The sequence below is a fragment of the Cygnus atratus genome, chromosome 8 (genome assembly GCF_013377495.2).
Source record: "Cygnus atratus isolate AKBS03 ecotype Queensland, Australia chromosome 8, CAtr_DNAZoo_HiC_assembly, whole genome shotgun sequence".
NCBI lineage: Eukaryota > Metazoa > Chordata > Aves > Anseriformes > Anatidae > Cygnus > Cygnus atratus.
Window position 1 is genome coordinate 2,772,874 of NC_066369.1, and position 16,951 is coordinate 2,789,824.

A 16,951-nucleotide genomic window follows, 5' to 3' on the forward strand; every position below is an offset into this window, starting at 1 on the left:
TGGAATAATTCTACTGGAGATGACACAATCACACCCTCTAATGATAAGAGCACTTTTGATGAGTGTATCTGAACTAAATTCCTGCAATGGATGCCAAGCATTAGCAATAATTTGATATTTAACTTGGGGAAAACTGGAAGATTAAACAAGCTCCTATAAGCAACTTCTACACCCATGTTTTATTTTTAATTTATCAGCACTGCCTAAACTTAATTATTGCACAGTCCTCTTCCAGCACTACTTTTAACAGTAATAGGTACTGTAAGCAGTAATTTTAGAAGTAAAATGACCTGTGTTATAAAAATTTCCACCACTTCCTCATCTCGGTTCTAGGAAGAATTGCTAAAGCCTCAGTCCAGTGGACTGTCCCAAAGGGCTTGGAAGAAGTCTTTAACTGTCCTATTTTTTTTACAGTACCTGTAGATGTAGTACAGTAAATGTGGTATTTAGAACGCTTTTGGTCATACTGGTGGTTCTGGTGGTCAGGAAAGAATTTACTGGGGAACCTTTCTGGCACAGGTCTACTGCAGTTTTACATCTCATTCACAACAGCATTGCTTAAATAGAAATAAATGTTGTTCTGCTAAACAAATTGCTATCTACAATTTAATTTATGCTTAGTACTAGTATGGGGCCTAACACACTTACCTTCCAGGACAAAATTTGACATTTAGTGAGCGTGATTCTTAGGGGGAAATCTTTGTAGATTCAAATGCCTTCTTGATAATCTCTCACTCGTCCTCCACAAGAAAGCTGAAGTCATTTCATAGAGTTAAACTGTATTCACAAAGCAGTTGGAAGAGAGCCTCACAGAAACTCTGTAACCTGTGTTCTGCACCTATATTAAATTTCTGTTACTTTACATGAGAAGGTTTTAGACAACAAGTTTAATCCACACTTGTGCAGATCTTTTTCTGCCCATTCTGTACCAGAACTAAGGTACGGGCATGAAATTAAGGAGTAGTGCTAGACTGACCCATGCTCAGTCACTTTAAACAAGACGTTCAGTATTACTTAGAGGTACAATTTGTTCAGAAGTGTTTGAGCCCACAGGTGTGGTAAACTGGGAAGCAATGCCTGTAAGAAAGCCTGATGCCTTTGCAGGAACAGGAAGGATTCCCTTCAAAATTTCTTCTAAAACCTCAAGGTCACCTATATAATGCACCTATAACCCCTAGATCACATTTCCTTCTCTTAAATCACTGCATATCTGCTGCCATGTGGGATCAGATATGAGACTTGGTGAGCAAGCCCCTTTCTCTTTCTGGCCATGGACTGGTTGATCACCACCCTTCATGAGATCAAGCTTTCTGCGTTTTGTATCTCAGCTGCAATGATTTTTATTCTAAAGCCCGTGGACACACTCCTATGAGACAACCTCCATTTTCCACCATGGTCAACATCATCTCTAATGAGGTCAGAATAAAGTATTTTCTTACTTTTTAGGTCATACTTTCAACCTCTGAACAGTGTTCTCATGCTCTTCCTAGTGGTTTGTTTCTGTGAGTGCTGACTTATGACTGGGAAATTTTACCACATCTAATACCCAGTGTGAGGCCTAGCTCTGCCTGAAGTTTGTTCAATACACCTCATTCCTATGCTTCTTTACCTCTTTTTCATAGATTTATTTGCTGTCTGTTTTGCATTTTTTTCATTCAGTTCATTTATTTTTAATTATATAGCTATGTGTCCAGTTATTTTTTCAGCAATGTTTCCTTCTTTGTTTTGGATATTAATACCACATAATTTTCAACATTTGAGTAAGAAAGTTCCAGTCTTTTCTGAGCTGCCTAGGTAGACTGATTTAATCATTCACGTCCATAGCATACCTAGGCTTGAAATCCTCAGTTACAGACCTACTTGTCTTAATCTTACCATTTACTTTTATCTGAATAACACAAAATATGTTGTTCTTCAATCAGCTCATCTAGAATGAAACCTTAAAGTTGGCCTCTATTTGATGGAGTGGAAAAAAAAAACAAACACAAAACAAGCAAACAAACAAACAAACCACACAAACAAAAAACACCAAACCACAATGTCAGCTGTGATCAGCAGAAATAACCAATACAATATTATTAGCATTTGTTCTTCAAGCTATACTGAAGAAGTTAAATACTGCCATATGTGGGGCTGCCCACCCATCTGTTCACAACTACTGGTCATATTTAATGCTTTAATCATGCACAAACCATTAAACCATAAAGTGCTCTGAAAAGATCCTTTTTGGTAACCAAATCCAACCCAACAATGTCCTACAGATTCACAAAATTAGTAGAATTTTACTAACCATTATTCCCTGATTTTGAAGTGCTTTTAATTCAAATGGAATTTAGCTACACTATTGCTACTTCTTTCTTCAATCTACCACATAAATTAACATGCAAATCTACCCTTTTTGATTGCTACACCCCATGCCAGACCTCACTGTTTTTCCCACTACCTTTTTGCAATCTTCTAACATTCCTCATTTGACTGCTCCAGCTCATTATATTTGCATACAAACACTTTAATTACTGTATCCTGACCACCGACAATTTTCATCCAGATTAGTGAAAATCCTTCTGCTGGTTGTAGCACCTACATACAGTCTTGTAGAACAGACTTGTAACAGGCCTGTTACTTTTCCCTGCACTTGCTTGCCAAACATCCAGCCGTGCCCTCCCAGACACAGGTGGCTGTGCTCCGCTGCACAGAAGCGATGAATACTGGTGGCACTGGTCACTCATGGGCACACCCCCCGGAGCAGGACGGACAGAACAAGGCCAAGCAAGGAACCCATCCCTCAAACCTGCAGAAGTGGGACCAGACTGGCCTCCCTGGCTGCTGCTATCCATGCCATGACCTCCTCTTCAGGCTCTCCTTGTTTCTGCTCATTGCTAGCTCCGTCATCATTGGAATAGAATTGAACTTTTTCTGCCTATGGGAGGTAGGTTTGGCAGTCCAAAAATCTCTACCTTACCCTCCTTTTCTCTGTTTCAGACTCATTTTTACCAATTACGCCAATCTCAATCTCAAACAGAGTTTATCAATGCTATTTCCTTATTTTCAGAGTGCTCAGTACGCAGCAAAATATTTCATTATTTACCTTTTGATCAATTGTGAGATAATTTGTTTTCATTCTACTCGTATGGCAGCTACCTAAAAATTGACTGCTTCATTTTTAAATGGGCATAATTTTGTTTTAAAGCCATTAACATTTCAGGCCATACTTCTACTGGTGACTTGTTCCTCTAGCTCCTGTACTGAACTGTATATTACCTGATTTTTCGTACTATAAAAATAATAATGAGAAAAAATACTTTATTCAATAGATCAAACTTTTTAACAAGTTGAATACCCAGAGGATTATTCAAACCCTTTTCAGCTGGGTTTAAGTTCACGGCTACCATGCTTACTTTTATTGTCTCCTTTTGCCACCTTTCCCCACACCTACCAGGCAGGTATGTGTTCAGGTGTGCATGTAGAACTTAGGATAAAGGCAAAAGGCACCCACACACCAGCAGCACATTCTCATGGGAACCTCAGGCCAACTTCTTTGTTGTTTTATGAGTACTTTGCATTGGTTCTGCTAGAGCACAGGAATCTTATCGGAGGGTGTTCCTACAGCCCTAAAAAGGCATATAGATATCAAAAGGGCTTTGCTCCAATCTATTCAATAACTCTTATCAAGCAGAGAGGATGGCTGAAGGCAGGGATGGCCTTCCTGTGCTCCAGCATGACACCCAAGACACTTGTGTGGCCTTATCCATACAGGGCTTCAGACAGAAACCACGGGGCTTACTGGCAATTAAAGGAAATACTTTTGGCAGAGTAGGAACCAAATCAGTTTCCCACATCCCATATCATTCCTCCTGGCAGCCTGAATGGCTTTCTGAAGCACAGAGTTGCAAATTGATGCGAAGGCACTCCTCAGCTATTATAACCTGATGAAAAGCTGAAGTAATTCCCAGCTGATTCACAGACTGGTGAGTTTACACCTGTGACCCCTTCCCCTACGCTCAGCTATTGTGTGCTGCATCAGCAGAGTTTGCCCATCAGTTTGAGATGCTAGAATACATAAACAGGAGCTTCCTTTTGAGCAAGCCCAAAAGTCCTCTCAGAGATGCTGTATACAGAAAATGAACCCTTTCCACCAGTCATTCTCTGTTCATTGCTGTGTCTAGTAAGTATCTGTTTTCCTCATGTACATCACATAAGAACAAGTGAGGTAACTGGCCTACAATTCTATCCTGTTTCATTAGTTTCATATACAACTTAGAAATGTGAACAATTTGGTAGTATAAATCGTTAAGTCAATTTAAAAAGGAATTCTTACAGAACACCAAATCAGCTACTGTAGCATATACGTACAAAGGCTGAAAAATGCAATCTAGTAGATAGTCATTTGCTGTCTTAAGTGATATGACATAGAAAAAACATATTATTCTGTTTTGGCTTCAGAAGTTCAGTAAAACCAAAAAATGCATGCAGCTTTACTTTGCACATAAGGAAAACACAGTGATAGACCTAAAGTATAAGGAAAATGACCTCTCTGGTTTCTGGCTTCCAAAATTTTTCAGAGTGTGGAGTATGTTAGTTAACTGTAAATATTGTATTATGCTCCTCTACTCCTCTCAAATTCTATATTCCTTTAAAAAAAAAAAAGTCCATTGCATCATTCTAACAGAAAGTTGAATAAAGAAGAGAACTTTCATTTATTTACATGTTCATCCAATATACCAATATAAGAGGGATTTAATTCTGGGAGGTACACCTACTCTTCCCTGAAGCTGCACCCTGCATAACAACTTTTATCTTTCTGTCTGTGGAAAACAACTGCCAGTGCTGCCTAACTACAGAGCTTGCTGCAACCCACCAGCATACAATATTTCAATACCACAGTCCATCCGCAAACCTCATTTTAAACACAAGTTCTCTTGCAAATCCACGGGGTCAGCATCTCAAGTGCTCTGCTACCACATCATCCCTAAGTGCAAAATCAGCTGAAGTAAATACGGATCTAATTCTATTGTTTCCCCTCTAAGATGCATATAAATTTGGTCTTTCACATTTGCATATGACCCAAAACAAAACTGCTAACATTTATTTAATAAGAGAAAACTGCAGGAAGCATATGACTGCTTGTACCACTACTGTAAATCACATCTGTTGGAATATTTCCTTCCTGATCTGGTCCAGATCTCTTGCAGCTGCAGTCTGACCGCACTGTCCAAAGTCACACTGTGTCTTGGATCATGTCTTGGCATAAAATGTTGAAATTTAAATTGTTTCCTCAGCTATTCTTTTCTAGCATTTGGCACTGGTGCTTCTCAGCACTCAACAAAAAGTCTCCAAAATCGTTCACAGTGCAAAAACACCGAGACATGCTGAGAGAAAATAAAATGAAACAATTTTCTTTGTGGGGTTACAAAATTAACGAAGTCTGCTTTCCTGTTTTCTTGTGTGCTCTGCCACATCTCACTGTATAGCATTCCGCCCAGATACATCACATGCCTTAGCTAATCCTAAGCAACACATGCAGTGGTGAGAGACCAGGGAGTAGCTGGTTCTTTGTACTTCATTTGTTCTGAACATAAGGACACAAATACCATCTGGCGCTTTACTGTCCACAAGGAGCAACTGATATTTTTAAAGCATAAAGCTATTTTGGGGCACTTAAATACAAAATAAGGGGATAATGGTAGAGCAGCTGCCTACTACACTATTAGTTTCCAAGTTTTGCCCAAGTAAGGGGTAAGAGATCAACGTGAAACAAATGAAATACTTTCATCTACAAATCTACCTCAGCTCTGTTTTGGGGTTACGAATCTTTTAATAGTATTGAAATAATTTTAAGCTATTTAGCAACTTTATAGAAAACCTTGCAAGGAGCAGAAGTATCTTCTGGTAGATCAACTGCCAAGTTATCACACAAGGGCTTTTCCACACATTAATATTTGATAAGGAATCTATCCTAAAATGTTGAATACACAACTGTTTCCATTGTAGGGTTGTCGTCTTCTATATTGGGCAAGCTCAGCATTCACAAAAAATATTACCCCTTTACATTTTTTACTTATTCCTATGCCTCCTTCCCTAACCATTGTCTGATAGCATAAGTCGTCCTTTTGGTCACTTCATAATTTCACCAGTTTTCAGATTTTTAGAACAGCCTCAATTATTAACTAACTTGCATCATTTGTTTGCAAGGACTGAAAGTAAACCAACAGCAGCCTTTGTCTTATAGCTTGCAAAATAAATAAATAAAAAGATAGATCCATTACACTCTTTGTAAATAGCAAGAAAGGTATCCATGAAGTAAATTCAGAATTTACACCTGAAGACACTGCAGTTCCCCTGGCAGGCTGTAATTGTTTACTTAACCTGCATATTGATTGTGGTTAGACTGCTGGCTCACTTCCTTCGGCTGCAATTTTCATTTTGGCAGTTTCACATACATCACTTAAAATTCCTCTCTGCAGCTGCATCATTCACATTCCTTCCTCTGGGTCATAATCCACTATCCAGGATCATACTTTTATTTCTGCATTACTACTTTTTCTTTTTTTTATGATCTCTGTAGAACAAAAAGGGATATTTTTTAAGCTTGAATGACTCTGAGCTACTGTCCTTCACAATTAATATACCACTCAGTTTTATGGAAGAGAAGAGCTCAGTAGCACAAGATAAAAATGAAACTGTGCGGCAGGATTAGCTGTAGAACATATTTTCCACATGCTTTATGAATGACTCTATATACATATCGTTTTCTATTGGTAAGTACTGCAGTGTTAAGGGGGTCCATGTAGATCCTAATTTTATGGTCAACATTTCAGGTCAAAATTTAAGGACTAAAAAAACATTCATATAAAAACTTTCTTCTTACACATCCCAGTAGCATCAAACTAAGACAAAAAGCGCACACAGATACTGTCTCAAAGAATGTGTTAAAACATCATGAATGAGGGTTAATTCAACCATGATGTAGCTCCTGGACTAGTTTAGAAGGCTCACATACATGCCAGCTCCCTTTGGGAAAGTTTTTTAGGGTGACTGAAACTGTGTGTGAACAATAAAGGTTGATAAATCTTTATAAAAGTGATTCTGTAAAGACTAATAATCCTTGAAATAATGACCAGCACTGTACCTAAGAGGTCAAAGAAATGACCACTCAGGGTTAAGCTTAATACAGTAAATTCATCTTAAAGTGCACCACATCTGGATATCCTCAGTTTCCTTCAGTCCTAACAGTATTTCAGTAACTGATTTTGTACATGAAAAAGCGGCGCTGTGAGGCACCGCTGGCCGCAGGCACTGCATGAGGAGGTGCATGCCTCTGCGCACACCGAACCACGGCCGCCAGCCCGCTCTGACAGCGGCACAGGCCTGCACTGGCTGGCTGAATTCTGTTCTACATTTCTAGGTGATGAGACTCCAGTCAAAACATGCAGTACCTTCTCTATATATACCTGGCAAAAAAGCCCCGGTCCAGTTACGGACCTTATTTTCAACGTTTCATTAGGTATAGTGACCCCCATGGCACAACACCCAGATTAATTTGCTCAGCCTGTTTGCAGGACAGGGGATTTTCGTCATGAAACACACAGGTTTGCAGAGCACTTGCAGAGCATGTGGATTACACTGCAGCAGCTGAAATACTTAACTCTTTATTTATAAACAAACATCTGTAAATAAGTAACATTCATATCACTGTCATTTCATTTCAGTTATTTAGCAAACAGAACCACACCTGGTTGTAAATAGGTTAAACAGAGGTCCCATATTAATCTCTTCCCTTTCACCTGAAGCCAGAGTTCCCAAACTATATATCAGGAAAAGTAAGATTAGAAAGTACTCAGGTTCATATACCAAATTAATTGGATAAACCTTTAGAGGTATGTTAAATATTAATATATTTCTTGGATACTTTTGGATGCAGAGATACTCATATATTGCCATACAACATAGATTGGTAAACATACTATTCACCAAAAAATGAGACAAACAGCAATTATTTGGAAACATTAAACTATTCCCTCAACAGAAGAGACAATGCAAAATCAGAACAGATGGACACTATCTCACAACAGTTCAAAGTATTACCAAAAAAAAAAATCAATGCTTTCATATCCAATGAACCTCAGCAACTGTTTTTAGATGTGGTGAAAATTATGAAACCCAATAATGCTTTACCCGGAATATTTTTTATGTCTAAAATTTGGCAGTCACATAACTTAAAAGGATAGCAAGTCTCTAGATATTGATCAGGGCTTTGTACATCTACAATGTCATAAAAACGATCTGCAGCTATAAAAAAACGTAGCGTGATTCTGAGTACGGTATACTGTAATTTCCTTTGGGCAGTCAGAAAATGAAGACAGCCTGATAGTCTCTGAAAAAAAGTAAGCTTGGCAGTTATCCATTGGCAGATGCAACGTTTTAAAATACGCCAATTAAAGCACCTTCTATTCTTAACATAGTAACATCAACAATAATAATAAAAACAAGAGAGGAGCCTAACAGCTACCTTCCAACCAAAACATAACAGGCAAAAAAGCTGAAAAGCTAAGCATCTGACAACTTATCTGAAAGCTCTCATGCTCTGACTCTGTGGCCATTTTAGGCATGGCACACAAATAGTTAACCTTATTTTGAGCCACTATATGGAGCTTTCTATGAAGCTTGCACTAATAAACAGTATGATACGAAGGTCAGCCCTTAATTCACCATCGAAATATCTTCTGGGTGTAAATGTAATGACTTCTGCTTATACATGAGACAACCCTGACAAGAATTCCACTTGACAATGCATTTCAGACCTAGAAAAACCTGCTAATTTGCGTCAAGGTGCTGAATGTCAGCAGATTTACTAATATGCTTATTATTTGCACTTCAGTGGTGGAACAAAGTAAAACACCATGAGCCCTCCATACCCCCTGACTGCCTGGCTAGGGAGGAGATGAAATAAAACAAGATTTAATCCTGTCCATATCACCGTGCAGTTGGTGAAACTCGACAAGTCAACATTAAGCATTCAAAGTGGTATTGTGGCCTAAAGGGATCACATGCAGCCTGCACATGAGAGCGAAGGAATAGCTCGGTTCTGCTTCGGTGTTTGTAAATTTAATTTGTTCAAGAAAAAGCAACTCTGGTAGGGATTACTGGCTAGGATCAATGCTCTTACCAAAGAAAGAGGAATACAAGCAGGAATAATACTGACATTTTTGTAATACAAAATAGCTTTTTGGGTTTAAGAGAATAAATAAAAGTTGGAGGCAATTGCAGCTCAGCCCTGGCATATGTGAATGCTCCACTCAGTGTTCCCGAGTAGGAGGGCCTGAAACAACTGAACGTTTCACAGCATTTCATGACAACTGAACAGTTACTTAGACAACACCATATTTTACAAAATATTAACATTTTCTTCCAAAAATATTGTTCACTATTGACTCAATGCAATATTTATTTCTTTAAGTAAGTAGGGCAATGATACTCATGGCATGAAAACTGACATATTGGCCCTTGATTGTTGCCAAGATATAATTCCATATGTTCAGAGAAGGATATTTGTGGTTAAATGTGTAAATCCCAGGTGCTCACGAAACATGCAGCCTCCTGGCATACATGTGCACACACACACAATGAAATTAATAATAAGCAAGATCTGCAGCAATGCACTTTCAAAATAATAGTACCTGTAAATCCCCTCTGTTGAACGTAGTATTTACGTGACCTACATCTCTGAACAGCACAACTATTTCACTGTTTAAAATTGTCACTGGTCCTACACCAGAAAATCAGCAACAAATTCTTGAGTCTGTAAAAATTTCTTGTTGTTAAATACTGCAGGGCACAGAGGAGCTAGTAACTGTGGCTTGGCGGGGAAGGGCAGGTGTCCCTAAGTGGCAATTTATTCCCTTGGCCCTTTCATTAGATTAGAGACAGCTGGGATGGAGGGCAGGGGAATGATTGGCAGAATGGCTTTCTACTTTGTTTTAGCAGTGATTAAAACTCCAAGTAACTGATAAAGGTAATGCCTTTTTTCATAGAGCAAAGGACAATGAATAACTTTTCCTCACAGATTGGTACTTCAAATATAAAACACAGAAAGATAAGCACTGCCAGTGAGCAATCAAAAATGTCTTGTTAAGATTGATTAATGAGATAATAAAAAGCTATAATAAGAAAAAAGTCCAATTAAAGTATCTTCTGAGATTTCTCTCAAACAGAAATAAAGAATGCAGAAGGGTAAAACTTCAAAAAATTAATATGATAGAGATGACAACCTTAGTATTCAAGACTACAGTACATCAGTTTTATACATTCAGTGACTGGCTGTCCCTTATTTATCATCTCTAATGTGTGGTGTCTGGAATTCTGATTCTCAGTAACTTTCCTTTTTCTCAGTTATTGCTTCACAAGTGTAACACCTGAATTTAAATTCAAACACATTAATACAATAGGCATTATGCAGGCTGTAGGTACTTCATTCAGAAACCCTGTATGCCTCTAGCACTTTAAAACAGTGAAATAAAACCAAAACCAAACAGGAAACAATGCTCATCTGTCACCTATACAGAGCAGCAGGCAGAAAACAACCTAGCTACTCTAACTGCTTTCGTATGAAGGGTGAGTTAGAAAGAGTAGGAAAGACATAAGGTTTGATTTTGGGGTGGTCCCGTTGGACTCACGGATGCTTGTGGGCCCCTTCCAACTCAGGGTATTCTACGTTACGCATTTCCTGTTGGGATCTGGTACATGAGGCACCCAAGGATAAAGTCGGAGCAGCGAGAGCAGTGAGAAGGTGCCGCGAGGCACAGAGGTGGGCAGAGCTGTGTTTGGTGCTGGGTGAGAAGCGTCTGCCCCACCACAGGGACCAGCCTCGTTGAGCAGCACGGGACGAAGCCCAAGGCCCCACCACGGGCTCTGCAGACAGGCAGAAACCGAGGTCCTCACCCCAGGGCCCGCCGTTACTTGAAAGCTACAGAAAGCACCAGCTTTACCTCAGCAGTACCCGAGCACAGCACAGCCCGTCACCCCCTGCCCGCAGCAGAGTGCAGACCATGGCTGCAGCCGCCTGCTGAGGTGTGAGGGCTCCTGGGCGCCAAGCCCTGTCCTGACCCCACAAGCAGCACCGGTCCCTCTGAGTTGTAGGCTCTTGTGGGCTTTTTTCTTCAAAGATCAAGATGTCTGACCATACGTTCTTGAATTACATAGACATACTCATTTTCGCTTTGCACAGTTCTGTGAATATTCGGTGTTCATTCTTATCTCTCTCTTTAAAGTTGTGGCTCAAGAGTTCATTGAAAAGCATGAAATATGAAGTGAATTTCCTCATCAGTTGCTAAGAGTGTTTCATGAATGAATGGCTTTCGAAGTACTTTCATTTGATTATGGGTTTTGCCTTTTCTAATTTGACAGCTAGGGAACAAAGGTAAAGAAAAATTATGCCACATCTGCCCGTTTAAGTACCAGTCTAGGACTTCTGAAGCCAACATTAACAAAGTTCCCATTGACTTCAGATATTTCAAACTGAGCCTGTAAAAAGAGCACTGTTCCACACAGCAGGTCTGACCTGCCCAGCAGCACAGAGGAACTCCTGTGTTCAGCACAGGAACTGCTGCACAAACCCTTCTTGCCCTCAACCTGCCTGCTCACCTCCCGGGTGTCCTGAGCTCCCCCAACAAGCACCACCGCCTGTTCCATCTTATTTGCTTTCAAGGAATTACCCTGCATAGGACGAGGGAGAGGCTGTGGGGAAAACATGCAGTCCCTGCATTGATGACAGCCAGTAACAGGGATGCTCAAAGGGAAGAGCTAAGGAACTCAGGCAGCTTCACAGTCCCTCAGTTCTGATGTTTGAACTTATTGCAGCTTCACCATTTATAAATGGTTGATTATTTCCCACACAAACCTCTTTCCAGATGTAACATGGTGCCAATATCTTACAAGTAAACCTCTGACCCCAAAGCAATCTCTGGCCTCAACATCAGAGAGCAGACCAGACCTCAAGATCAAGAGCAAACAAGTAAGCCTCCAGCTACGAACAACAGAAAGGCTGTCCGAGGTACACGAGGCAAGAAGCAAGGCGTATTTTCCGCCTCCGATGTGTGTGTGCAGCCAGGGCACCCACCAGCTGGGCAGACTTGGAAGCAGAAGAAGCCTGGGCGGCCAGTCCCTGCCGGGTCTGGCGGGGGCTTCCCAGGAAATAAACCCCGAGCTGTCCGTTTCTCCTGAGCTCTCACGGACAAGACTCGCTGTTTTGCAGCGCCCCAGCTCAGAGTCCGTAGTTCCCACAAGCATTCGGCAGGCGCTCGGCTAACCGCGGGCAGCCCCCGCACGCCCCCACGGAGACGTTTACGGGCGTTTTGAGGAGGGACCGCCCCCTCCGCCCCACAACCGGCCTCCGCCGAGAGGCCCCAGTCCCCGTCCCCGTCCCCGTTCCGCCCCGTCCCGGCGGGGCCTCCCGCAGCCGCCGCCGCTGCTTCCACTCCTGCGCACTGGGCGCGCCCCGGGGCCGGGGCCAGGGCTGGGGCCGGGGCCGGTCCGAAGGCGGTCCGCGGGCGGGGCCGGGGGAGCGGCGGGCGGCCAATTGCGGTGCCCCGGGGAGCGGCTCCGGCGGGGCGGCCGCCCGCGCTCGCAGCGAGGATGGAGGTAGAGGGCCGGGTACCGGGGCCGCCGCCGCTCCCCCCCGCCGGGGGAGGGATCGGGGCCGAGCTCCCCGCCATCCCCCCCGGCGCGGCCCGGGCGACGCTGCTGGGCGCCCCCGCCGAGGTGCTGGAGTTGGACGACGAGGAGGACGACCTGGAGGTGTTCAGCAAGGTACGGCGGGACCGGGACCGGGACGGGACGGGACGGGAGGCCCGGCTCCGCAGGGCAGCTCCGCTCCGCTCCCCGCGGCGGCCCCGCCGGCATCGGGCGGGTCCTGGCTCCCTCTCTCTGTCCGTCCGTCCCTCCGGCGCCGGGCAGCGGCGGGGCGGTTTCGGCCGCGGGGCCGCGGCGCTCGGGCCGGCCGTCAGCGGGGCAGGGCCGGGGGAGGCTCCGCGGCTGCCGCGCCCCGGGGCGCTGCATCCCGGTCACCCCGGGCCGGTCCCGGTGCCGGTCCCCCCCTCGCCGGTCAGCGCCGAGCCGCCTCCCGGGCTGGTACAGGGAACGGGGCGCGCTGCTTCGGGCAGGCTGCCCGTCCCTTGAAATTGCCCAGGAGCCCGAGTAATGCTGGTGTCACTCGCATTTGTCGCCTACCGTGTGCGCCTGTCTGCGAACTAAATTAACAGTCCCTCTGAGTGGATGCGGCTGTACCGGAATACCAGCACCCATCTGCAAGCTTCAGGCCGAGTTTCTGTTAAAGACGAGGGGAGGGCCAGGAACTGGCACCGCCGCATAGGTCGGCAACAGCAGCATTTTGCGATGATACATTGGCACACATTTTGCAAGCACACGGCATTAGCTCTCTATGTACGCGTACGCCAGCCTTGCCAGCATTACTGATTTTGATGAATGTAATGAAGTATGGTGTGGCTGCCACGTGTAAGGTTTCTCATTTTGTGCTGATTTAGTTAAGATAGGGCTTAACTCTTGCCTCCTCAGCCACTAAGGAAGAGAGCATGTGATGGATACATTTGCCCTATCAAGACTATATAAAATATCACATAAGGATGTACAGAGAGCTAAGGTGGAAAAAATGTATAGGGCAGCTGTGGCCCCATCCACCTTCTGGGACTTCTGAACTGTTGGGTACCAGGATGTATGACAATGGAAAGAAATAGTAAATATTTTTCCTATTTGAAAATGTGATAACAAACATTTTTATTAGGACCAAATGTAATATGAATTGTGTATATTTTCTATATTTTTGTAAAAAAGATACTTTTTTATATGTGTGAATAAAAAAAAACCATCAGAATAAAAGCCTCATTCTTGGGAGCTATGTATTTAAACTGTGACTGCAATAAAATTCTTGAAATTCATGTATTTTAACACCAGAGGTACCTATTAGATAATTTAATAGTCTGTAACATACAAGAGGTCAGGCTAAACTTCACCAAGTTATCAGTGTTTTTCTGAAGCATAACTAGGGTTCAGCTAAATCATACTTTTTAGAAAAGTAACAGTCTTGATCTGATCTGAAGAAATGAATGATTTGCTGAACTTGCAGACAAAACCAATGCTAAATATAACTTTAGTTGTATCTTACCTTAAATCCTTTTGCGTTTACGAGGTAAGCTCAGGCAGTTCTGCATGCAGGTGTCAGTGCCTATCAATACAACATATCAACATGCTTGCTTTTCAGGGGTGAAGTTCCTTGAGAATAAAAAATAAAAACAAGTATAGATGATACGAGATACTGCTGCTCTATGGGAAATATCTATATCCTTAAATTACTGCCACCTAGATTCATGCAAAAATATTTCTTGCTTATATTAAATCTTAACTACTGTTAATGTTAGCTACTAATAAAAGATTTACCGCATGCAAAATGATAACCTATTTCTGCGAACAAGAAAATGTGTCAAACTATGTTAAAGCTCAGTGTTCTTTTCAAATCTTAGACACCTGCATTTAGTGGTTATATATTGGCCAGAAATTCAGTTTGTTTTCAGCTGCAGCTTGAGGGCTGATCTTTTGGGAAGATGAAAAGCTGTGAGGGTGATTGGGGGTTGCATCCTCTGTTTGTGTGTGTTCTGTATATTAAAGGGAAACTGACAAGCTAAATGTAGCATCAGACTTATTTTTGTAAAACTGATTTTTCCATAATGTGCTGTTCCAAGACCACCTTGTATTAAATTGTATTTTAATGGAGTGTCTCACACTACTGTCTTTAAGGTCCCCAGCATTTGCAGGCCAAATGGGATGCAGCGGCAGTGCAGTGCTCAGTGCCTGACACTGACATTGACTTCATTTTTCTAAGTTTAGTCAGTGGAATGGACCAGCTACCAAAATGGTGAAAAATGAGGTTCTTAAAAATTGTCAGCCTCAATACCATAAGTTATTACTCAAGTTGTAAACGCAAAGCTTTTATTGTATGAAAATTCATAGACATTTAACCTGATAGTGTCATAAACCACTGGCCCAATATCCAGTGACATACCTCAAATATTACAGACTAGCATTTTATTCGGCAGCTCTGATACAGCATTTCATAATGTAACATGCATTTCACTTTATCCCAGTTTCTGTTACCATGGAAAAAGTTCTGAGGTCGTTTTAGCAGAGCCAGCTTCTCAGGGTTGAATGATGAGTCACACGAATGCAGTGTTTGCAACCTGCTTTCTTCCATGGGTTTCAAAGTATAGTACCGCATGTACTGTACTCCAGTAATCCTTGTGTTCCTTGCTGGTGGTACCTTGACATGACATTGACAAAGCTGTCAGTGATTTGGTTAATACTTAAAATGTTAAGCAGCCCTCCTTTCAAAACTCTTGTTTTACAATGCTTGTCTCCCTTCCATGATTACAGAAAACTTAATTCATGGTGTTTGTAGAAAAGATGTACATGCCACCACAGAATTGCATAGAAGCTACTTTTTCCAGAACAAGTTGATCGAGGATTTAAGCCTGTTTCAAAATTGAGTATTTCAACCAAGGAACTACTCTGTCTTCCTGAATCTCTTTCCTTTGAAGAATGCTCCAACAACGAAGCTATTCACTTATAAGATAACCTCTGCCACCACATCCTTTGCTTCCAGACCTGCCTTGGATTGCTGACCCCAGAAGAGTGCAAGCTCTGGGTCCTGACTGGGAAGGATGGCGGCAGCCCTGAGTCATGCCCTGGGGAGGAGGAGTGCTTTGGCAAACCCTTGGGCTTAATGTTTTCTACAGAGAGCTGCAGGCTCAGCTTTGTGCTCGGCCTACTTTGAGGCTGCCCCTGCTGTATGAGTGTTTTCTGTCCTTTATTAATTTTGGAGTCTTACTGACCAATTTCAGCCCAAATGTGAGAGTGGGATAAGGTAACTGCTGGCATTAGAGAAAGGAGACACAGAGCAAGGCCCCCACGCTGTAGGAGCTCGTTGTTTTTCTGTCCCTTTGCTGCCCTGGCCAGTAACTCAAAGTGCACGAACCCACTTGCTGATCAGCACTCAGCTCTGCTGTCTCTTCTGCCAGTAGTTCAAGGGCATGGAAGGGAGGAGGGGGGTGGTAGGCACGTGCAGTTGTGGAAGGTGTGGGAAAGTACCTCCTTATCAAGGGCCAGGCCTTGATTTTCTTCGCATAGATAAAGAGGAAAGAAGTTTAAAAACAAGTTTTAAAAACCAAGAGCTGGAAGAATTGTCTGTTTTTCCCCTGACATACAACTTCCACTGTCAACAGTATGCACACAAAAACAGTACCAACCCCAAAATTACAGCTTTGTAGAAAACAGAAAATTATCTTTTTTTTTAATTTATTTAACTGTGTTCCCCTGTGATGGCATCAGATATGTCAGGCAAACTTCAAGAACTGCTGGAAATAAACCTGAAGTATCATGATGATAGAGAAACAGATACTTGTTTAAACCTTACATGCATTCACTCACATGCAGATGACACAGTAACCATGGTACAACAAACCAGAAGTCCTGCTTATTCTGTGGATTTTTACTGTCAGTGTTTTATTTCATAAGCTATGTATTTTTTAGGCCTTTCATATAAAAGCATGCTTTCAGGAACCTGCCTGTATAGAACAACTTTTAGTAGCGACCTAGAAAGAGGAAGGAAATATTAAGATAGTAATGACCCATAGGAAATTAGAAGATATGAAACACATTTGCCTTGATCCAATTTAGGCTTTGCAATATCGTTATTCCTCAAGTATATGGCCATCCAAGTCCCTTACATGCTCACATGCATTTTTCTCTCCCAGGGAATTTCCCATTGTCTCAGCGCTTTGAATCACATGGCCTGCCCTGAACTATTACATTTGGAAAGCAGTTTCATACTTCATGGGGAGCATGGGCAGCTAGCGCTGGTGAGCCATGAAAACACAGCGTTTCTATT

The 16,951-nt window shown here is 42.3% G+C and overlaps 1 protein-coding gene across 5 annotated transcripts in view; it reads left to right on the forward strand.

Moving 5' to 3' along the window:
* The first annotated feature begins 12,575 nt into the window (after positions 1 to 12,575).
* The window catches only part of SNX7 (sorting nexin 7), a 28,620-nt gene continuing 24,244 nt past the window's right edge, over positions 12,576 to 16,951 (forward strand). The window contains exons 1-2 of one of the 5 annotated variants that reach the window (XM_050712188.1): positions 12,576 to 12,804; positions 16,818 to 16,922. In XM_050712188.1, coding sequence (XP_050568145.1) covers positions 12,631 to 12,804; positions 16,818 to 16,922 — 279 coding nt within the window. In that variant the 5' untranslated portion in view covers positions 12,576 to 12,630. The remainder of the gene's footprint in view (positions 12,805 to 16,817; positions 16,923 to 16,951) is intronic. The other 4 variants (XM_050712189.1, XM_035537290.2, XM_050712190.1 and 1 more) reach the window with 4 other exon arrangements.